The sequence below is a fragment of the Podarcis raffonei genome, chromosome 1, assembly GCF_027172205.1.
Source record: "Podarcis raffonei isolate rPodRaf1 chromosome 1, rPodRaf1.pri, whole genome shotgun sequence".
In the NCBI taxonomy this organism is placed as follows: domain Eukaryota; kingdom Metazoa; phylum Chordata; class Lepidosauria; order Squamata; family Lacertidae; genus Podarcis; species Podarcis raffonei.
In genome coordinates this window covers 108,127,387-108,151,948 of record NC_070602.1, presented here as the reverse complement: position 1 = coordinate 108,151,948, position 24,562 = coordinate 108,127,387, and the positions used below count along the sequence as shown (strand labels likewise).

The following is a 24,562-nucleotide window of genomic DNA, read 5'->3' as shown; positions in this document are numbered from 1 at the left end:
TTTTTGTTATTATTTTTACTATGGGGTGTGGTGGTTTGGGTATGGTAGAAGAATCAATCTTCACTCTGGCTTACAATACGTGAGATACTGAATTTATTGCTTCTCATTCTATTAATGATTTCTGTGGAGAGAAATTTTAACTTGTCATGATGAAGCTGCCTTTTTACCCATTATGAAGAATGAATCTGTTTGGATTGTGAAATGGGAAAATGCTAGCCATAGTGTACAGCACAAATGCCTAATTCCCTTAATTTACACTTGCAGCACTGGGCACAATTCCATGTAAAAGTTCCATGTGTTTCAGTGGGACATAACCACAATTAACTATACTCTGGGTTATAAACTTTGGGTTGTTTACATATATACAATATGGCCAGATTCTTTGTTTCTAAATTTTAAGAACAAAATGAGCAAGGAATGACTGCTAGCCTGTATACATCCGTATGCTTGCAGATCTACTTTATATTCTTTCAAAGGACAAACTCCATTAGATATGCACTTACTGTACATTGGATTATAAATCTTACCATTTAATGGTAATTCAGTGAGCAGTTATTGCTTCAGTGGCCTTTTTCCCCCCTTCCTTTTTTTTGTCCCATCACACTTGTGAAATAGGGTTACCCTTTACAAGTGTCGCATCCCTAGATTCATCTTTTGTACTTGATAGTTGTTCCTAGTGCATCGTAGAAAGTGAAAAGAAAAATAGGGATGTAAAGGCAGCCATCAGGATAAATGTTGGGGGAGGGGCTGTGTGTGTGTGTTTGTGCGCGCAGAAAACAGGCATGGAGCAACAAAGAGATCGAGGTATTTTAAGATCAATCTGACAGATTAAAAATTTGCTGTGAAGGTACACTTTTATTAACCCCCATTCACATCCCATTTCCCCCAGTAACACTACGTAGTCTGTGTTAGAATGTCCAGGAAACAGAAAAGGGATCTTAATGATGCAAGTCTCTCTCTCTCTCTTTTATTCCCTCTGCTTGCTTATGCTGTTAATACCCTTATCCTTCTAATGTGAAATACTTTTTTGGAGAAACAATATGCACATTTGTAAAGAAATTATAAAAGGATTCTCCTTTTGAAGATAATGAGTTTTTTCTTCAGGAACTGCAGGTTACACGGAACACAAATGAGCTCTAAGTGGAGGGATTTAACGTCCTGCTATAGCATTTAATTTCTTGAGGAAAGGAGTTCAGTTCAAGGTTAGCCTGTTATTGTGGTACTGGCAACTACTTCTCTCATTCCTGTTCTTCTGCCAGCAGTCCTGTACAAAAGGCAGTCATTTTTATTTAATACGTGGGGAGGTATTAATCACTGCAGTGTTTTCTTGTGAAAATTTATCTTACCAAATTCATTTTTTTCCACTACTCATGACAATAATAGGTGTTTAATTACTCAATAAGAGCAGTTTATAGATTCCATTTTTCCTCTATGCTGGACAAATGGTATTGATTTTGTACTTCAATGCAACATGAAACAGTATTAAACTCAATTAGAATTCTGAAACTGGTAATGTACATTAGTTATGGTAACGGAATCCCACCCCCTCAGTCAAAGACACAAGAAGCCCCTGCCACAACTGAAAAAAAGAACTAAATCTCTTAAAACTCCCAGGACAAAAATGATCCATTTATGAAGTTAATTTTATTAACAAGTGGAGATACTTTGAACTTCTTCTTTTAAAAATAATGCATTACATATGTATGGGCACATCATATTTTCATAGTGGACAACCAGGCCCATGGCAGCTAAATCTCTGTTACTAATGGGCCATTCAGAGTCATAAGATGTCACTATGCTTATTCGCCATACTGCTGTAGATGTGGCTTTTGTGCAGCCAGTATTGTCAAGTACATTTCATCTGAGAAAAATAAAATTGACATTGCACATCAACCTTGACATCAGCCTGTTAAAAAACATATGGGAACCATCTCACTCATGCCTTGTCTTAAGCTTTCAGATTTGATCAGAGGGACAAGGGTTGACCACATGAATATTGTCCTGCCATCAAACATAGCAGCATAAGACCTGTGATTCAGCTCCAACGTACTACTTCTGGGCTATACCTTTTTTTTCATGCCTTTTGGGGTTTATTTTGAATTGTTTCCATTAGGTAATCCAGTCTTCTTTCCTTATTTTTTTGCCGTAAGAGGAACAGGAAAAAAATTCTTGCATATTGTGTTAGCATTCCAGTTTTTGCACTAGCATTGCTTCTGAGATTTAGTCATCTGTGTGCGTGTTTGCACAATTAAAGTTATCCACAAATGAGTTGGTCTTTCTCTCAGCATTATGAATTGGCATATTAGTACGTAAGGCTAATATGCTACACAAGATTATTCACTGAGAATAGGGCATTTATGACTATGTATGGTGAGGGAGATGGCAGAGTTCCTGTACCTTTACTAGTTGTGCAGAGGAAGAATTTGGGCAGGTGCAGCATCTATAACCATGTTGAATTATGGAAGAAGCTACACATGCTTTAGATCTTCATTTTGTAGAAGTATTGAAACTTGAGACCTTAGGAGGGATGGAGGAATTTATTATTTTTATAGCATTGGGAATTATATTATGCACTTGGTATTGGGAACTCAGACTGCATCTCTTAGGAACTCAAAACTTGCCCCTCCACTCCTTGTTGTGGCAGAAGCATTTTACGAATTGTCTATCCTGTTGGTGAATCCCCTGCTGTATCTCTTGTTGCTCATACATTCATGGGGAAGGGTATCAGAATACACATACACATACACACACACACACACGTGTGTGTGTGTGTGTGTGTGTATTTAATACATTAATGGATGAACAAGTCTTAAAGAGGGCAAATTTGCACACCAAGGAAGGATTTCCCACTATTTAGCTAGTATATCTAACTGCTGAAATATGTGTCGCTAGGAAAGAGAGTCATAGAATCTGTATTTGTCTTTCTTATCAATTCAGCTATTTTTAAAAAGAAAAGGAGAATATTGTTTATGTTTGCTATAACCCTGAATAAAATTCATTCCTCCTCATATCTATTACCGAGGCGTTTCTGCTTCTAACTGTACAGGATTGAAATCTTAATTAAGCAGCAGCATGTTTGTCAGGTTACTGTTTCCACTGGCTATAAATATAATTGACAATTTCTTATATTAATACCTGCTTTCCTTGGTTTAATTTAGATTATGTGAAAATATCAGCTCAGGTATTTAAAACAGAATCAAAATGGGATTTAAACAGATTAATCTCCTCTCAGTACATATATTTTGTACACCTTTCTTATATTTAGATGTCTGTTTAGGTGTTCAGCAAAGGTAAATAATTCTGATGTATATATGCTTGCACTTGGAAAACATTTCAGTCTTTAAATACAATTTAACTAGTAGGAGGTTTTTTTTAATTTTGAACAAGTTTCTGTTGGATGCTTTATTCAAAATATTTCATTGTTTGTGTATGGAGGAATACATTATTCTTAATGTTTCAGCAGATAAGATAGTTGCCCATCTACCAGCATATTTTAGTACACTGGATATGCAGCGCATTCGGCACGGAGGGTCACCTTGGAAAATGCAGAGGGCCACAGCTAATTTGCATATTTTAGTTAACATAATTAACATAATTTGTGCATTGTGTGTGTGTGTGTGTGTAATGCTGGCTGATCTATTTGGCTTATTTCCACTGTGGTGAATAGTCCACTTCACTGGGGCTGTTGCGATCTGATCCATTCAGTTACTGCATGTCTCCTTTTTTAAATTATTAGACCTCAACAAACTGAGAGTTCTTGATTTTTCTTCTCAGCCAAGTGGCAGATTAATAAATATTAGGGCCTTTTTCTTTTTCATTAAGGATTGCTTAAGGGCTGAAAAATTATTTTCTTTTTCTTAAAGTATGTTCAGTTCATACCATTTTGCACACTGTACCCAATCTGGCAACCCTGGAGGCTTTCCTTCCTTTAAAGCTGCACTGCAGTCAGGTAAGCATGGGGCTGAGGTGGTACTCTACAGTTACCACTGAGTGGTGGGTGTGGTGGATTGCAAAGGTATTCCATATATGCTTACCAGAGGGAGATGCAAAGCAGCAGCTGAGTTAGGGACTGTTCCCTGCCTTTGTTCTCTGGAAGCCGCCCAGAGTAGCTGGGGCAACCCAGCCAGATGAGTGGCAGATGCTGATGCGCATGATTATTATTTTGTGTTTCCGTCTGGTAAGGATATGGGTTCTTCTTTGGTTGCCCCTTAGTACTGCTTCAGCTCCCTTGTTTACCTTGCTGCTGCTGCTGCAGTAGCTGTAATGGAAAAGATTATCCACTCTAGCTCTTCTTCTTTGGCGATCACTAGTAGCTGAGTAAGATTGTCTTCCGTGAACATGGTCGCAACAGTAAGTCCGTAAGTGACTGTGGAGGCCAATTCTGGATGCACATGTCCTTCCACAGTGGGGACATAGGTTTCCGAATGGGAGTTGATGGCATGGTGAGGGTTTGCCAAGTGTGCCTTCCTCTTAGCACGTTTTTCCCTTTCGTCCCAAGTTCAAGCGTCTTCAAAGTTCATGACAAAGGCTGTTCTCCAATTGGAGCGCTCACAGGCCAGTGTTTCCCAATTGTCGTCATTTATACTACATTTTTTTTAGATTTGCCTTGAGAGTCTTTAAACCTCTTTTGTTGACCACTAGCATTACGCTTTCCAATTTTAAGTTTGGAATATAGTAGTTGCTTTGGAAGACAAATAATCAGGCATCTGAACAACATGACCAGTCCAACGAAGTTGATGTTGAAGAATCATTGCTTTGACACTGGTGATCTTTGCTTCTTCCAGTACACTGGCATTAGTTTGCCTGTCTTCCCAAGTGATATGTAAAAAATTTTGGAGACACCGTTGATGGAATCTTTCAAGGAGTTGGAGATGGCATTTATAAGTGGTCCATGTTTCACAAGCATACAGTAAGGTTGGTAGTACAGTAGCTTTGTAAACAAGCATTTCAGTTTCCCTGAGAATGCCCCGGTCCTCAAACACTTCAATTGGGAGAAAGCTGCACTCACAGAGCTCAGGCAATGCTGGATTTTGGCATCAGTGTCGGCCCTTGTGGAGAAATAACTGCTCAGTAGCCTCTCTATTACTGTTAAATCTATCCCTTATTTTTTGCAATGTTTGAAAGAGCATTTACTGGGTAGCATACACTGTATTAAAGCTACTCATAGTTTTATCAGAGGCCAGACACTATAGTTTACTTAGCCTAATGGTTGGTTCGCCCCTGGTTTTAATTACTCTGAAACCCATTTCCTACTTATGACAGTTCACTTTAAAAGCTGCATTGCTTCATTTCAGTAACTTTATTACTGTTTGGCTCAGAGATTGCTATTTCGCCTTGGCCACAGATTCTCATCAGTTGCCCAGTTCACCTTTGTCCACACTATACTTGTGAAATGACCTGCTCCTGTAATGCTTGTCAATAGCAAATTGCTGCATCCTCCTGCATCCATGCTGTAGCACACAACAAAGGAACGCAATACTTTTTAGATTTTTCACTCTTTCCTTTTTTTTAGAAATTAAACTTTAATGCAGAGAATCCTAATTAGCATTTAATACCTGGTAATTAAGGCACTGGTTGGGGTCAACTATATAAAGCACATCAGTTGAACTGGCACCTGATTAATAGTCTTGGTGATATAAAAAAGTTCAGCACAAAAGAGTGCTCTTCTAGGGTCAGTGCTTTAATAGCTGTGGAAAGTGCAGGTTTTGCTGTAATTCTCTCTTAACAACTGGATCAAAATAATAATTTGCGAGGTGTTCATGGCTGGCTTCTCCATCATGATGTCAGGTGAATTATTTTAGTGACGTCAGGCAGATTGTTTGGTTTTCCTAGTACTGCCACCAAAACAATCAGACTTCATTTAGTTTCCGCATTCCTTTTCACATTTAAATTTAGGAGGATTTCTATGTGAAGTCAAATTTATTCTGAATATGGATGACCACAAGGTTTGTTTGCCTGCACCATTTAAGGACATAACACTACACAAACAGTATGTTAGTTCAGCAAAATGTATTGTTTAACCAAAGTTTTGGACGGTGCTTTTTTTTAAAAAAAGTTTAGGGGTACTCTCATTTTCCTACTCATATTGAAATACTGCCCCTCAATGAGGTCAAACTTAGATTCACAAAATGTTAAGGGGTACGCGTACCCCCCCCCACGTCACCCCAGAAAAAAAAACACTGTTTCAAAAAGTAAGGCTATATCATATGTGCATCTTTATTTTTTAAAAAATATGCCTGGCTTTTTGTTACTGCAAAGCTTTTAAGTGGGGAAAATGTTAATTGAGGCACATCACAAATTTACATAGACCATGAAATCTTAAAATTTAGTAAGAATGTTTCCACATATCTTCATTTGTATACACATCTATTGACTTCAGATTGGGCCCATGGGGAACAAAGCAATTTTGGCTACGTCTAATATTAACTGTGAACAGTACCCACAGTTTTTCCCTTCTTCTAAACAGGACTGAACTTGAGCAAGTCCGTATGAATTGCATTGTTGGATGCACGGCAAATATCTCAGTTGGTTTCTTTTTCCCCAGTGGGAACTCCCAGGATACACGAATCCCAGGATACACAAATCATATTTTATTTCATGTATACCATTTCGTGTATGTTTTTTTTTAAAAGGAGTATTTGATTTTATAAATAAATGCTAATAAATGTCTACTAGCATTTCCACTTGATTAGCACTTGCACCCAGGTCTGCTATAATACTGTGGCCAAATATTGGCATGGTTTGCAGTAAATGTTAAAACAAAGCAATTTTGCTGTCTTCTCATGTGCTTTATGTAGAGTGTATATGTGTGCGCGTACAAACACACATGTGCGCACAGACTAAATAAATAAATCACACACACATTCTAATTCTGTTAGTTTTCTATACAAGTAGTGTCTATTTTAATGGTCATTATATAAATCTGGAGTATGTCCTCTATGTGTGTTAATAAATAACAAAGGAGCACTTGCAATCTCCTTTTTATCCTATTCTCGTTTAAGGCTGGTGTATATATGTCTCTCCCATTTTATCCTCACAATAATTCTGTGAAGTAACTTGGCAGAGAGATGGTAACATGCCCATAGCTATCTAGAAAAATGATGGCTATGTAGATATTTGCATTGATGTTTCCCATGTCCAAATAGTGTTCTAGGCATTACACTAAACTGGCTTATTTCCAGCTTAATTTGGGAAACACAAATATTGCCAACGGTTAATGCTCAAAAGAATGTTTTCCCCTTTTGGACACCTGCTTGATTTGTTGTGCATGACTTGCATTTACATTGGGCAATAAAAATGGTGTTCATTTAACACATAAATAGGATTGTTTGTGTCTGCTAAGATGTCACAGTTTTATTTCAGTAAAATGATTAAATCATCACCTTTTTATAACTTCCTTTTACCCTGGTGTATGGTTAGGGCAAAGGTTCAGACCAATCCTTTTCATGTACATAATCATGCACTGCAATTAATCACAATCTAGTTCTTTAAAAAGGAATCCATTAAGATGTAATACCATCTGAACAATCACCAAGTAGAAAATCTGATGCATTAAGAGTTCCAGGCTTTTGCTGTATGGAAGTTTTGTAGTATTTAACCTTCCTTACAAGAGCATTAAATTTAGAGCAGCTTATATGTATGAAGTATTAATATAAAACAGAGACAGAGCAGTTTATCATGTAGTGTTGTAATTTCTGAGGTCCTTAACAATGATATGATTTTGTTATCCTTAAGTAGGACTACTGAATTCAAGAAAAGTCTCTCTAACCTTCAGTGAAAAGTTGAGCACTGTATAATAAAAGCTTTTCCATTGAAATGGTTTTGTTCTTATTCTCTTACCTAGTTTTGAAAACGAAGTCTTGTATCCAGCTGCGTTAGTGACATGATTGCATCCCCTAGAGCAGAGGTTTCCAAATGATGGTCCTTGAGCTTCATTCTAATTGAATTCCTATCTCATCACTCTTTGGTGGCCATGTGCCCTATTCTACAGAAGTCGCCTGTATGAAGGTCTTTGAATCCAAGTCTGAGAGAGCTGTGGCCTTGAAGTTGCCGTCAGATGTATTATATGTCTACTTAAAAGTAATTATTTTTAAATCAGCACCTACTCATATAAATTAGCAGAAGTATTTATAAAGGTGTCTTCCTTTTGTTTTCTCTTAGCTGATGCATAAGTAGTACAGTACTTTATTGTACCAGAAGTTATCCTATCAGTCTGTAGGCAATGAAAACTGATCTGACTTACACCCGAACCCACAGCCAGTGTTAAGTCAGTGTTAAGTCAAGCAGCAAAACCGGGTGTATTAAACCTCAGAGTATGTGTGGGGTGTGTGTGTGTTTGGCTTGGTCTTCTAATCCAAAAAATGTATTGTTCCTCTAACATTCTTAGCCACCTCTCATAAAAATTTAGAATCTTTTAAATACACAATCCTCTCAGAACAACCAAAATAAATATTAAGGGTTGTAGTCAAGCAAGGCATTCTCAGATTAGATCCAATGAAATCAATGGACTTCACTAATTTGACTGTGATCCAGCAAACTGTGTGTGTATTTAAGTCAAATAACTGAGCACAGGTTGTTAAAAAATCAAGAAGGCAAAGTCTCAAATATTCTCCAACTAAACATCAGTAAGAGCTTCTCAACAGTGGGACAGACTCCTTTGGAAGGAGGTGGAGTCCCCTTCATTGGAGATTTTAAACAAAGGTTGGATGGCCATCTGTCACAGATGCTTTAGTTGAGATTCTTGCATTGTAGTGGGTTGGACTAGATGGCCCCTGGGGTCCCTTCCAACTCTACAATTCTGTGATTCCTCTTCAATACTGTGTATTAGCTGCTTTGCAGTCTGTGCTTTTTACACAACCATGCCTATACTACAAGTTTGTTTCCTGGTCAAGACCTGGAGATTTTATTTGGTTATGAGATACTTCTTTTCCCCCCAACCTTATTAATATTTGAAAATGTATTTACTTCACACATGTCTGGCTGTCGGAATAATACCCTTCCATGTTTAATATACTAAAGCAAAAAATGCTGTTCACAAGGCAACAGAGTACAGTGGTACCTCTACTTACGTGCGCCTCTTGTTATGTATCCTTCAGCAAACTCAGAAATATATTTCCAGGTTTTGCTGCACGCATGTGCAGAAGCGCTCTATCGCGCCGCACATGTGCGCAGAACAGGCACCTCCGGTTGCGGAAACCTTGGGATCCGACAAGAGCTCCGGAATGGATCCTGTCCACGACCGGAGGTACCACTGTACTTGGTAAAGATCTCAGATGCTTAGGTAAGAACATGTTTCAGGGTGCCATGCACATGCTCATAACGTCATCTCAGGCACACAGAGCTCTGGAAACTACAATTCCCAGCTGCTATCCCTTCTTGAAGACTCTTGAAAACACTAAAACTTCACAGGAACCCTGCAGACCTGCACATGCCCAGTTAGCATTCCAAGACAGAAAATAATTTCCTATAGAACTGGTGCTTGATGGTGTATTATGCACTGGACAAATTCACATGCCAAAGTAGCTAAGGACACATTAAAGTGATAAAGAGATTAATGTGCATTAAGCTGAGGTGGAACTGACAATTTTGGCGATAAAATTACGGTTGCAGTCCTTGGCCCTTCAAAAAGTGGAATGGCCCTTGAGGTCATTTAGGTTATACAGCCCTGCATTACAGTTCTCCCATAGCCTATACAAACACATGCGAGTGTTTCTGAATGCACAGATAAGTGCGAGAAGTAACATTTCATTGACTAATATGCATTGCTTTGAGATGTGAAGAAATAGACATCTGGCAATGCCATCTGACATCTGTCGGAAGCACTTTACAAGGCAGCTGTAAGCCAAGCAAATGGAACTAGGAACATGCGTTTTTGATTTACAAGTATAACAGATTTCCATTGTGATTTTTCTGTAAGACATTAACACCCCATCGTTTTCATATTTATGATAGTAGCGTTATGTTGTTTTGCCTTTATACAAATTGAAGTCAATGGACTAAAGTACCTATATTTATGTTTAAGGCTGATCTGGTCTGGACATGGCCAATAGGGGAGGGGCAATTTAATGAAGTGCTGGTCCAAGAGAAAGATCCTGTAATACTGAGTGCTCGGCATTGCAACCATACCTTTACCCATTGCTTTTGATGCTTGGTTGCAACACCATTTAGACAGAGAACCTGCAAAGCAAGCAAATGATTGAGCTGGCTGACTGTGCTTTAAGTGAGAAATATGAACTAGTGGTGTTCACATAAGTACCAGACTTAATGTAAGGATTCATAGAAAGATATGTAGGAAGGTTCCAGATCCATATTTGGAAACTTTATTTTGAAATCTGTGAAATGAATTATAGTGGCTGCCTAGGCATGGTTTTCTAAATGGGAATTATAAATAGTTTTCAAACATTTTGAATGATGAAATAGAATGGGCTTAATTACTAATATAAAAAACAGCACTATATATTTGAATGATGTTGCAACATTTGAATGATGATTTAGGCTCTAGGTTTACGGTGAAGATAAATTTAAAACTATTTCACATAAGCATTCATAAAAATAGCTTGCAATTGTATCTTCTAAATGGGAACTAATATATTTGAATCACCATTATTAATCAGAAATCATATTCACATGTAATATACACCATCATGTTCCTTTTTTGGTGGGTTGTTTTTTTTTTTACATTATCATTTATGTCCTGTGGTTGTGCCTAAATTACACAAAATGAGAAACTCTTTACAATGCATGCGTGTGCAAGTTGGAAATTAAAGTATTTAACCTTCTTCTCTTCCATCTATTAGCAAACTCGTTTTTTAAACAATTATAGGGGGGAAAATGGTTAAAGCCAATCATGCATTTATTTTGATAAAAAGCCTGAAACAATATTAGCTACTTTCCACAAATAAAAAGAGAGTCAAATAATCACTCTGAGCGGATTTTGCAAGGACCTTGGAGGGCATAATTATGTTGGTGCTTTTAGCACAGGGCAAAGCAAAACATAAAATTAAGGCATGAAAGAGTGTACCTATTTTGAGCATAACAATGGGATAATTGCTATGGGATTTTATTACCATCCTATAATGTAAAGATGCAGTTTCCCCTTTTAGATATAACTTCTCAGTCTATTAAGTTATATTCTTGGTGACATGAATCTGGTTGGAGAGGTTAAGAAGTACTTGAAGCCTGAATGCAATCTTTAGATATCTTTGGTATGCAGTTTCAACATAGTATGTATTTTATTCTCTTTAGCTGAGCTCTTCAAACACCCTGTGCCTTCAAAATCTTTTACACAAATACTTTCCAATTCATTCTAACCGCCCCCAGCATGACAGCAGGCAAATGATGAGCATTCTAGGACTTTGATTGCACATGGCTGTCTAGTTTGTGTTGGGATAGTATTTAGGAACATAGGCAGCTGCCTTATACAAAGTCAGACTATTTATCAATCTTGCCCAGCCATGCCTGTTCAATGGAACTTTGTCTCTCCTCTCCTCCTCTCCTCTCCTCTCCTTAATCCTCCCTTTAAATCTGTTCTGGGGGTTCACCCAACCTTCCAAAATAGATTTGGAGAGAGGAAGGAAGGGTTCTGTTGCACAAATGGAAATCTTGTGGTAATGAAATGAAGGCATTGGATATCTCCCATATTTGTCATACTGGGGCTGTTAATATCTAGAGCAGATTACTATATGAATAATTGCCATTGCATGCAAAGTCTGCTGGTAGTTGCCAGAACTGCTTGCTATCACATGGAAATTTTCCAGTGTAGATGGGGTGGATGAGAGTGAACAAATCCTAAAGTTAGTCAGACAAGGTTCTGGAGATTTGGAAATGGATCCAATCTGTTCTCAATAGGGTTGAACTACCTCTGAAGCAGCAGTTCCATAGTTTGGGGGTATTACTTGAGCTGATATTTTTGCTTGATGTGCAGGTGGAGAGGAGTACTTTATGAGTACTCTTGTGTCTTTAAGAGCTGGTGGGATGTCAATACTGATGGAGTTTCTTGTATTTTAGCAAGGAGGGCATTCCAAAACACTGATACCACTAGTGAAAAAGCCAGCCTCCATGTTACCACAACCTAATCAGGTTGTGGCAAAACTTACTGGGCAGTGGAGGGGAATATGGTTTTTCAGGTTCAGAATTGTTGAGGGCATTAGTGTGATATGTACCTGATAAGGGCTGCAGTGTTCTGCACTAACTGCAAGAGAATAGCCCCACACAGAACACATTACAATAGTCCAAATGTGAGGTTACCAACACATGTGTCACAGTTAATTCAATACTGGTGACAGGACAGTATCTTTCTTTCGCTGCATCTGAGAACAACAGACTTACTTAGGGGACAAAGGATAGGTGCCATAGCATACCCATCTCTGCCCTCTCCACTGTACCCTGACTCCAGGTAGTCACCTTGTTCTGCACAATGGTAGGGCTATCCTTCAGAACTGATGTTTATTTATGTTTCTTTTGAAGTTTTAGTGTGGCTGCCTCTCTTGTCTTAATTGATGTTGTGTTTTCCATTCAATTGAATGGGAACATTTTCTTGACATACTTTGCTGTATTTATTTTTTAAGCCATTTGGGTTATTACAGTGGTACCTCAGGTTAAGTACTTAATTCGTTCTGGAGGTCCGTTCTTAACCTGAAACTGTTCTTAACCTGAAGCACCACTTTAGCTAATGGGGCCTCCTGCTGCTGCCGCGCCACTAGAGCACGATTTCTGTTCTCATCCTGAAGCAAAGTTCTTAACCTGAGGTAATATTCCTGGGTTAGCGGAGTCTGTAACCTGAAGCTTATGTAACCTGAAGCGTATGTAACCCAAGGTACCACTGTATTTTAATAGAAAAGCAAAGGATAAATTTTAAATAAACTTAAAAAGTAGGTGAATCTAAGAATGGTGCTTTTGGGCAGAAGAAGGCCCATTCCCAGTTTCAAACAGGTTTGCTGGTAGCTATCTTCAACAAAACAGCTAGCTGTTTGGCTTACTAGACAGAGAGTGATGGAGGGAAATAGAGTGCAGTTTCACTTTGTATATAATAGATTGTTTGCATTGATGCTTCTGTGGTTTGTATAATCTGGAGAGAGTGAGTAGCAGGAGGGATGATGTTCCAAGGAAAGCTGAGCTCACCCTGACTCAAGCTCACCCTTTCAATATTGATGCCCTTGCAAGGATCAAGTGGTTGTAGCGGACTCAGCTGCATGTTACAATTTATGCATGATTTATTTCAGTTGGTCTTTGCAGATTTAAAAATTGTGTTTGCCTTCCTGGCTCACCATTTTTCCAGTCTAAAGATCATAGGTTTTATTTGATTATATTTTGGTACTCTGTTAAAGTCGACTGGGTCACCTTGCATTGCACATCTATTTAGTATTTGCTCATTTCTTTTAACATGTTCATTTCACTCCACTGTGAGAAGTTAATGCCATCTTTTATCTTTCTCTGACTGGATGTCAAAGGACATAACATTAATAGAAGCCAGACACCTCTAATATAGTTTCATGAATGGCCTTTTGAAAAACACACCTAGAATCCCCCAAAGAACGTAAAATCCGTTGCATGGTAGTAGATCTGGCTAGATAATTCTTATCCTATCTAAACACTGTACACTATACACTTTGTGCATTCCAAATTTGCATTCTCCCTATTTGTTTCCCCCCCTCCCCCTAATGGATGGGATGACCAAGCACATAGGAACATATTCACAAGTTATTTCAATGAGATCTGTTTTGTAGCTAAATCAAAGGATTAATACCCTGATCCTAACTACTAATGTCCTGATAACATTTGCTTTATGGGTATGGGAGTTCCTACTCATGCCCAGAAGAGCTTCCCAGTTCATTTTATTAAAAGGACCTTGTCTTAAAGAAATGTCTGTACGAACTGAGTCCTTTGAAATTAATTCCACTGAAACCAACTACAATTGCCTTTCTCTGGATTGCACTCACTTAAGATTGGATTCTAGGTATGAACTGCATTCTCACGTTTACTATGAAAATTGCTCTCCATTAAAAAAATTTCCACACCACAATAAATTTGGATACTAAAATAGTTTAGTGTTTTACCCATGATGGCTGGGTTTGATTAGAGCTGTGCTCCAAAACATCCAGAAGGGTATCATGTTAGCTACCCCTGTTGTAACTTTTCCTCAACAGCAGAATTGTTCCATCCTTGTCATTATTTAAATGGTCATTTTCTGTGCCTTCTCTGTCTTAACAATATCCCTTTTTAGAAGCTTGTTCTGGCTATCCTATGCAGAAGGTGCTACAGTCAAGTGTAACATACCCTTTTCCTAACAATTTTGAAAGGCCAGCTTCTTCAAGACTGTCTGGAAGCTATTTTCAAGTGGGGGGAGCTTTTATTCTACACACATTCTACTACTACCATATTGATTGTTTGTGCCCATGACCAGCACCCCATCCCTAACTTCCGTTTGCAACCCACTTCAGGTCAGGCTACAAACCATGAGTTGAGGGCTTTGTTTAAATATGTATATCAGTTTCCCACATGGTCTTACTTTTGTTTGACCCATCTGGCAGACTATATAAACTTGTGAGTTTTGAACAGCCTCCATGCCACTGTTTGCATGTAAGAATTGGACCCTAGACTTTTGTTTTATGTAAGCAGCTATTTCTAGTATGCATTGTATATAGATAATGAACTAAATATTTCACTCTGCACCTACAGAAGTCTAAATCTGAGTTAGGTAACAAGTGTGATTAGTTTGAGTTTAATGTTTTCTTTAGTAGTTATTATGAAGCACGTAATTAAAATATTGTTTAGTGTTTTCTCTCTTAGTGGGTCACTATTTTCAACTTTCTGATAAGGCTTAGGATGTGGCAGCACTGTTTTCTTTGGGCATTACCTGGTAAGTGTGGGTAGGATCCTGCAAATACTTCTTGAAATGCAGTTGTGAAGAGCTGGGAGAAAATTAATTGCTTGAGGGACCATCGACAGTTTCTGTGTCTCACTATTGAACTACTGGAATTCTGTCAGCCTTATGATGGCAAGCTCCTCTAAAGTGAATTAGTTTAACTGACTCTTAATTTCTTTATAAGCTATTGTCTGAAACAGAAGGACATTTAGCCAATTTTTTTGACAATTGGCCTTTCCTGGCACAATTCATGCTTTTTTGCTGCCTTGACTGTTTTGCCAAAATGACATGTTTTTTTACCTTGTTTTAAGCCATCTGATTCTGTGGTGATTAAATGTTAACAACTCCTTTCTTTCAACTGACTAACAGCCAGATACAGAACTGACCATTTCAGGGGCCACACATGGGGTAGGTGGCAGTGCCTGGAGGACATTAGATCTTTTAATCATTATGGATTACATAATCTCATGTAACAAAGAGTACACTGCATAAATGTAGCCTACCCAGGCTACAACCCTGATCCTGACTTCCCTCTCATGTTACTTAACTCTAATTGTGAAACCACAGAAAGGTGGAGTTGGACTCTACAATCTTGCTTGCCCCTGCCCCGCCATGGTGAGGGGGGTCAGACAGCTCTTGAGATTTTTTTGGGCAGTGAAGGGGGATCTGAAAATATCCTTTCTGCAAGTAGGCGCAGCCCATGAACAGAGTTCTGCTCACAGGATCTCTGATACAAATCATAGTCTCTCCTTTCCTTTGGCTCTCTGATCCACATTATAGTTTCTCCTTTCTCACCCACCCCTTCAGAATAAGGACAGTGAAGACATGCTTTTGTTTGCCCTGACTCCTGATTTGGGTAGCTAGAGAAAAGCCCTAAAAATGGCCATATAGCAGCAGTTTGTTGGGGCTGCAGAAAAGCACACACAGCAGAAGCAAACAAATCCATGAAAAGACCAGTAGGGACTTAAGGGGTTTTGTTCCCATGAAACATTCACTTTTTGCATTGAAAAATGCACTATCTAGAACACATCATAATATTGCTTGTACAAAAGGTTGCAATAGCAGCAGTATGATTCTTGACTTTTGTGTGCTTTAGGGTGTCCATTGCACCCAATAACAGCACACTGAAGTGTGTGTCACTTGTGCTGTTTCAATTGCATCTTATAAATTTTGAATCGTATTAGTCATATATACCTAGAGGTAATATTTGTTTTTTTAAAAAATTGCAGGGGTGAGAGGTGGACATACAAAGAGAGGCATGCATGATAGTTTAAAGTGCCCAACTAACGGGCTGAAAACATTTTTATTTTCATTAGGGACCTAAGTAAAAGCTCAGGGTAGCAAACTCCTCCTATGGGCCTCTATAAGAGAAACAGGGCAGCATGTCATATAAATTAAATGTGCCCTGTTACTTCTGGTTACTCTTTATGTTGTGTTACACACTAGATGACAGCAAATATGATGAGAGTCCAAATCTTGGAAGTGAGGTTTCACATTTGTCTAAAACCTTTTACCAATGTGTGTGCATATACACGCATTTGTATGCACAGTGGTACCTCAGGTTACAAACACTTTGGGATACAGACTCCGCTAACCCAGAAGTAGTAACCTCGGGTTAAGAACTTTACCTCAGGATGAGAAGAGAAATTGTGCGGTGGTGGCGCGGTAGTGGCGGGAGGCCCAGTTAGCTAAAGTGGTGCTTCAGGTTAAGAACGGTTTCAGGTTAAGAACGGACCTCCAGAATGAATTAAGTTCGTAACCAGAGGTACCACTTTATGTGTGTATATATTTGTCATGCCTCCATTTGCTTTTGGATTTGCCAGGATTTTTTCCCCTGGGGATCAGTAATAGTTTTAATTATAGCTATGCTTCTAGATCTCCTTTTGTCCTTGTCAACAACTTTTGTCTTTCTGACAAAAGAATGGGCATATCTGATCTCCCCTGCCCCCATTTTGAGGCAAAGGTGGGTTTTTATCTCTTTCCTTTCAGTCCTACCATCTTGGCAGATGCTTGCTAAGTGTTGTAATGAAGCTGCAAGTGTACAGTAAACATCAAAGGCCATTAGATGGTAGACTTCTTGGAAGCTGTTTTCACCATATTCTGAGTGTCATGACGCTGCTGCTTCACTGAACTTTTTTCTCCTTCACATTGCGCTATTTAAAAACCCTGTTTGCAGGTTTCTTCTGGCATGAGGAGGAGGGTAGGCCTTCTGCAGAAAGTTGGATTTTGGCTTTAGATGCATAAAAATGATTAACCTAAAAGTTCATGGGTTAGTTAGGATACTAGTTATGAATTGGCTGGTAACCATATTTGCAAGGTAATTCCCCGCCCCCCCCCCAAAAAAACATTTTGGCTTTTTTACTTAGATCTTCCAGTCAAGCAGCCCACAATATTATGTTTATAGTGTTGTCTCTTATATGCTGTTTGGTTTTCCAGTTGTACAGTGCTAATATTTTACATGAATAATTATATGTATTGAGCATATCCAGCCACAGCTAAACACTTTGTTTCACTGATTTCAGTGGAAAAGTGAAGAATAAATATTTATTTGTCCTATTATGAGCTGTTGCAAATATTATGCAATGTGTTATAAAGTTGTGGTGTTTTTGAGCAGGGTATTGGTAAACACGCAAGACAAATTTGCACCCAGGTAATTTTTTACGAAAACATAAAACCAACTTCAGGAATTAAATGAAGGATATGGTTGGAAAGAACATGAAAACATGACTGAAATAAACATCATGAAATTCTTTCACGAGTTCATTGACCTGCACAAATACTAAAAATTGCCTGTACAGTACTGCAGATAAAAGACATGGGGATCTATATACATTTGTTTAGCTTAGGCCAAAGCTACTGTGAACACTGCCAGTTTTTGAATGATCTTGTCATTGTTATTTGCAAATAGGAAGTCAATTTTTCTGTAAATTTGACCAGTGCTCTTGTCCTTTCAGCAACTCTGGAAGAAATCTATCTCTTACAGAGCGGGTTATGGGGCAGCGAAAGAGGTACATACTTATATCTCTCCCATTGCAATCACTGTTAACTTTGGCTGGATTGTGCTCATTTATGTAGAACTTCTATGCATATTATAGGCTTCTAGAACACAGTCTGCATTTTATATGTTTGGTCCTTTGATGTGGAAAGATTGTCAGTGTGGAGTAGTGGAATGTGAAATAATATAATATGAACTGGGGAAATGTCATGACCTGTGTGTATATGTTGAGGGTGTGGGTGGGTGTACCTCCCTTGTGAGAGGTAGAGAAATAATATGGGGAATTTGAGGTCTGAGTTTTCTATTTGAGAGGCAAGACAGTACATTGGGTTAGGAATTAATGTTTAGAACATGGAAGGTTTGGGGCCTTGGGAGGAATTTGGGTTGGTGTTATTAGGTTAAAGAAAGGGGAAATGATTATTTTCATCTGGTGGGGGTCATAAATAAATAATGTGACAAAATATAAATATAATTGCCAGAAAGGCATCTACTTTTATCATGCAAAAAGTTTAGATAAAATCCAAAATCTATAGAAAGGTAACACCTTTATTGGGACCCGTTAAACAGTTACAAGCCAGCAAGCTTTTGAGTTTTCCAGAGCTGCTCTTCAGGATGAATGTTAAACATTGATAATACTTGAACAACCCTTAGAGCATGCCTCTACAAATTAAAAGCAAATTCATTCCCCAAGGCTGTGCAAGGCTGTGTACTAGTGGTTGTAATGTGATATTCACTCTTCTAAGCCTCCTTGCCATTTTGCACTGGCTGTTGGTGAATATGAAAACAAAATAAAAATAAATAAATTTAAAACTTGTTTATGCAGTCATGATCATTCTATTTGATCATTCTGAAATAAATATGTGAACTTTATCCATTGAGGACATTTCAGTTGCTGCTGGGTCAAATGAAAGCTAAGTATTGAGTGATAAATCTGTGATATCTGTTTTTTCACATGCAAGTTGTTATTTACTACAGGAAATAACTGCAATGCATGTGCAAGAAATCCTTCTGTGTCATACTGCCAGTTTTTCTTTTCTTTTCTTTTCTTGTGTTGCTGTTTGCTGCTTTGATTTTAAAAGTTTGAAATATTCATAAGAAAACCACTCCCCTCTTTGCACAGCCCCACCATCTGACATACTTTTAAAAGTTTCCTGAAATTGACTTGGCCATGAAGTTCATTTGGTAAGGCTCAGTTAATTTCACCACTCCATCAACTTGAGCGAAAATAGGGGAAATTGATGTGTTTAATCTTGGGAAAAGAAAGTCAACAGGATTTCCCCTCTATGGTGACGTGGTGATCAGAGTAATGATACTATAATAGATAGAGGAAAATCACTCCTAATGCTCCATGGAAATGAAATACCTTTCTATATAGCCAGTAGATGTGAGAAAAACAGAAATCTCATCCAGAGACCCATGTTAGTAACATGGGAAACTGCTTTATAGTGAGTTAGATCCATTTAACTCAGTGTGGTCTATGCTGTCTGTTGGCAGCACTCCAGAGTTGCATGTCTTCCCCGGCCTACCAGGAGATGCCAAAGATTGAACATGGGAACTTCTGTATGCAAAATATGCACTTCACTAGTGATCTATGGCCGTTCCATGTTTATTTATTATTGATTATTACATCCTGCCCTTCCTGCAAAAAGAGCCCAGGGCGGCATTGCATTTCCAAAGCAGAGAAAATGTAGTACAGTGCTGTGGGAAGTTCCAGGAAGTTCCACTCTCCAAGTGGAGAGTGAGCTTGTGCTTCTTTTTCTTTTCTGGGGTATAACAATTTTTTGTTAACCCCATCCCACCTGGCTTGGAAATTTAAGGCTGGTAAAGAAATTAAGTAATGAACATAATATACTTTGGAAGTTACTGCAATATAACATTGTATGTGTGAAGGTAACAAATGTGAGCTACATTTTATAATTTACAGTGTAACAATCTCTGATCAGTCTTGTGTGGCTAAAAAGCAGTGGATTTTTCCACCCTCTTGGTCTTGTTTTTTTAGGGGGAGGTGGGAACAGCTTGTGCATATTCTGTAATAGTGACTGTGAAGACATGCTGAAGGGGTGGTAATAGTTCCTATCCCTGCTGCACCTCAGATTAATTGCACTCAGTGTGTGATATTGTGAATGCTAAAGTCCATCTTGACTAGCATTATGTTAAATACTAAATGCCCTGTCTACATTGCAATTTTAATATGTTCTGACAAACACATTTTAGATCTGAGAGCTCCCGTTGAGGTCAGGGTGCTCGACATCCTGTTAAGTAAATGTTAAAGGATTCGGTACATGATGCCTGTGAATTCCGGCATTGTAGCAATTAAAGCATTATTGAAGGGAGTTTTAGTGAAATATAAAACCTGTTGCTTTCAGATATCATGAGGGATTTTAATAACCTTTCCTTTAGAAATAGCTGTAGCCATTTGGTGACTTTTTTATTGGGGGGGGAATAGAAATTAAAAATACAATGTAAAATTCTACTAGGACATTTACTAAAACATTTTGGTGGTTTGAAGTATGAGTGAAAATTGTCCAGAATATCAGAATGTGCATGGTATGAAGAAATTTAATGTACTACTGTGCTACTACAGAAAACAAATGAAAATGCCTCATTTGAGTGTTTGCTCAAATTCTATCTTAATGGCTTCACCTGCAGCCAGTCTCCTGCCCTGTGCTTTGTTTATCACCTACCCTGATGAAGAGTTCTAGGGAATTCGAAAGCTTCCACGCTATTTTGTGACATTTTGGTTGTGCCTAGTAAAGGTATTGCCCTAATACAGATTTTAAAACAAAATGTTAGAGAAATAAAACTGTTCTTTATGAATTTTGTGATTGTCTTTGCTTCTATTTGCATCCAAATGAAAATATAGGGGGTTGTACACAACGAAGTTGTCCTGTTTGCGCAAGATCTTCTACTAGCATAATGGAGCTGCTTCTCCCTGTCCTTCACTCCATGTTCTGGGATTTTCTCCAAACCTCCAGAGCAGTTTGGGTGATACAGGGAGAGGAGAGGCAGAGAAGTTCCATTGAGTAAGCCCTTGTATGAATGGGATGACTTCATTGGATACAACCCCAGAACATCCTACCTTCATATGTGCTTCTGATGCCAAAGTGGTGGCAGCAGGGGAAGATTTTTGCAAAAAGGGGAAAGGGGGATTCTCAAAAAAAGCCACATTAAAAAAAACCTCTCAGCTAATACTATTGCTTTTGACTTGTTTGAAACCACAAAATATTACTCTAGGAACAATTCTGGTGTGTTTAGACAGTGAACAAAATTTCATCTCTGGTGCCACTCACCCACCTGGGGTGGTATTGGCTTGTGTTTTATGGGGGTATTAACACTGAATGTGGATGTCAAGTTATTTAAAATTTGCTTTGTTTCAGAGAGACTGGAAGATATATTTTAAGTCACTTTTTTATACTTTTTACATGTTTTCTGTTTAACATATTATTATTGTTTAGAGACAGATTATGCAGTACTTACCAATGCACACTAAAGCATTAAAATAACTATCATGGTTTGAAAACCAATTTTTCACAGTCTTGGGCAAAATCCTTGTGCAGCCTGTTTTTTAAAAGGACACTGTCAGTTTGAAAATGTTTTCACTTACTATGGCGATGAGAAATTACTCTACCTTAACATTTTATGTATAGGCACTTTCACTGTTTTGCTGATCATCAGCAACATTTCCTCTAACCTACGTGTGTAGGAACCTGAGAAGCTGAAATACCACAGATGAGCTCTACAAGGCCAAATGGATGAGGCAAACTATGAACTTCTGTTCTATTGCTAAAAGGCTCCACTAGACTGAAGGGCTCTGAAAGCCACAACAGACCATCTTCACTATAGTACTTCATTAATATGTGGTGTTTCTCCAGGATTAGATGGAAGTGATATTATAATTCTTAAATTGGGGGGGGGGCAAATTCACCAGAATGTGATGACAGTTTTACAATTTACAGGGGATCTGGAATGAATTAAGAAAAAAATATACTGTTTGTTAAATAATAATAATAATAATAATAATAATAATAATAATAATAATTTCAAATCCCTTGCTTCCTAGTATTCCTACATATATTGTATATCTATAGCAAGATCTGAGATGTAAAACCTTTCTTTTGCCAAGTATGAAGCCCTTCCAACTGCCCCTTCCTTTCAAATACATGTGAAGAAGGGTCAAAGGGCAATGATCTAAGATTAGGGGCCTATGCTCTTTGTCAGGTGTGGGACGCTCAAAATTCTTGATACATTTTGGATCAGATCCAAGTCTAGAACAATCTGTAGCCTAATCTTATTTTTAAAACTGTTGGATCAGGCATGGCAGTTTGCACCATTATCTCTAGCTTAATCTCATTTTCTTTATACCCAATTTGCTGTTTCTGTGATGGGCAGTGGCTTTCCAGCATCTAGGGTTCATCAGGTCATTCTCATCACTAGCTACCCAATGTTTTAAACATGCAGTCCCAAGGATTGAACCTGGGACCTTTCACAGGCCCTTGTGGCCATTCTTCCCAGTGCCTTTTCTGTCCTAGAATATCTTGTGCTTGATTTCACAGGACTCCATCATAGTTACAAATTCTTACAATGTTCTTTTCTTATACAGAAAATATATTATCATGTATGTAGCTTTTGTTTTGTTTTGTTTTTCTGCTGTGAGTATTTGACTCAGGAAGTTAATATGCACAGGTCCAGATTAATAAAACGAGAAGAAGCAAGACAGTGTGAATTCATGGAAATACATGGGCATTTAGTTACACGCCAGAACCATGTGTCTGAACTGAGGGAAACATCAAGAAAAGTAAACTTCTATATAAACAGAATGCCATTTTCTGTCTCCAGACTTCTGTAGCGCCATTAGTCTTTTTGTTTGCATATACTGTTAGAAAGATTAGCAAACCTATGTGAATGTAAACTGCTGTGCATCCACAGGTCATTTACAATGATGGCATGCAATTGTTCTTGGGATTTTAGCAAGCAGAGATCAGTGTCTCTCTTAGTTACCACATGCTGGTGCAGCATGGTGTGTAAAATTACATGCCATGTCATGCCAGCTGGGAAGATAATGCATCTCACTATTGTACAAATATATATTGCCATTGACCTTTTCTATTACGACTTTTCCAGTACCTTTGAGAAGCCAATTATAGCATTTTAAAGAAAAGACTGTAAACTCTGCTATTGTATCATACTGAGCCAATATATTCAACCCTTGAGAAGTTGTCCCTCCTCAGTATCTTCTAATAGGTACTCAAGTACAGCTTGTGTGGCGCATCCTCTTGATTTAAAGACCACGGCTACTGCTGAGATCCTCTAGAAATAACATTTTCAAATTGCAAGGCTAGAAATAACAATATATTAAAAGTGGGGACTTGCCCCCCCAAAAAAAAATTGGGGCATATTTTTTTTTGCCGTGCCATTACTTATTGGTGGGCTCGTAACACATTCTCTGCAGCGTTTCCCTCCAACAGCTTACAGCTCCATCTGTCCTAATGCCCTTTATGCTGCAAATTTATTCATTTAAAATTTAATGTTCATGAGCATTCAATGACAATTACTGGATCAGCTAATTTGGCTGACATCACAGCAGCTCAGCCAATGGCTAGAGAGACCGTGGTGTCTCTTACCAGAAATGGTGGGGGGGTTGTGAGTGTGCGCGTGCTTGGCTTTGGGGCAGCCTGGTAAAACTATCTTATCAGTGTTGCCTGTTCTTGTGTGAAGTTGTGTGAATTTGCCCATGGTCTCATGATTGGATGCATTATCTTCCCAGCTGGCATGACATGGCATGCAAATTTTATATATCTTATTGCACCAGTAAGCAGTAAGAATGCAAGTTTCACCAGTCAAAATATTTGAATCTCTATAGCTGTCTATTCAAACTTGGCAGTTTTATAACTGGGTTTGTGCATCTTTTTATATTTTCCTCTTCAACCAGGCTTTTGGCTAATTAACATCCTATATATCCTTTTAAATGTGTTGGGGGTGTTATTGTTTTCTTTTATTTTAGTATTAGTATGTATTTTGTGTTTTTATCTTGTACTTTATGCTGTGAACCACCCTGAGATCTTCAGATGAAGGGTGGTATATGAATTTAAATAATAATAATACTATGTCTCATAACTATAGAAATATAATTAAATCTCTTACATTTGTTTTAAGCAAAGCAGTTTGTGTGCAGAACTACTGAAATAATAATAAAAGCCTTGCACAACTGTAGAACTTGTGAGTCAGTCAGAGATCTAGACATTCCTGAGGCATGATCAAATGTGGCCGGAGACACCGGGTGGGGAGGACAGTTAGACTGCCCCCTCCATAGTTTCCTTTAATGCATTTATATTCCAGATAAACTGGATTTCAGATAAGGACCATAATCTGAAAGGATTATGTATATTAGTTGGATGATGTATATTAGTTGTTGCTGCATGTTCCTGAGATTTGTGTACATTTACGTTTATGTATCTAAGAAACTAGTGTGGAACAATTCAAATCCGATTGTATAACAGGCAACTGTTAAACAAATTGAGAAGTTTTTGCTTAACCATCTAAATTCTGCCTTACTCTGCATAGATACGGAATTAACAGTTTTTGTTCATTTGAAAGCAATGTCAAATATAACAGGTGTGGTTTATGAAGAAAGTAAGAATTTGGAGTGCTGTAGTTTCCTGGAGGACGCGGGTGGCGCTGTAGAGGACGCGGGTGGCGCTGTGGGT

At 38.2% G+C, this 24,562-nt stretch overlaps 1 protein-coding gene across 3 annotated transcripts in view; it reads left to right on the top strand.

Moving 5' to 3' along the window:
• Positions 1-24,562, top strand: part of FIGN (fidgetin, microtubule severing factor) — a 125,269-nt gene that overhangs the window by 29,997 nt on the left and 70,710 nt on the right. For 2 of the 3 annotated variants that reach the window (XM_053408451.1, XM_053408442.1), the window contains exon 3: positions 17,818-17,871. The exons of the other annotated variant lie outside the window; for it this stretch is intronic. In XM_053408451.1, coding sequence (XP_053264426.1) covers positions 17,818-17,871 — 54 coding nt within the window. The remainder of the gene's footprint in view (positions 1-17,817; positions 17,872-24,562) is intronic. 3 annotated transcript variants of the gene reach the window in all.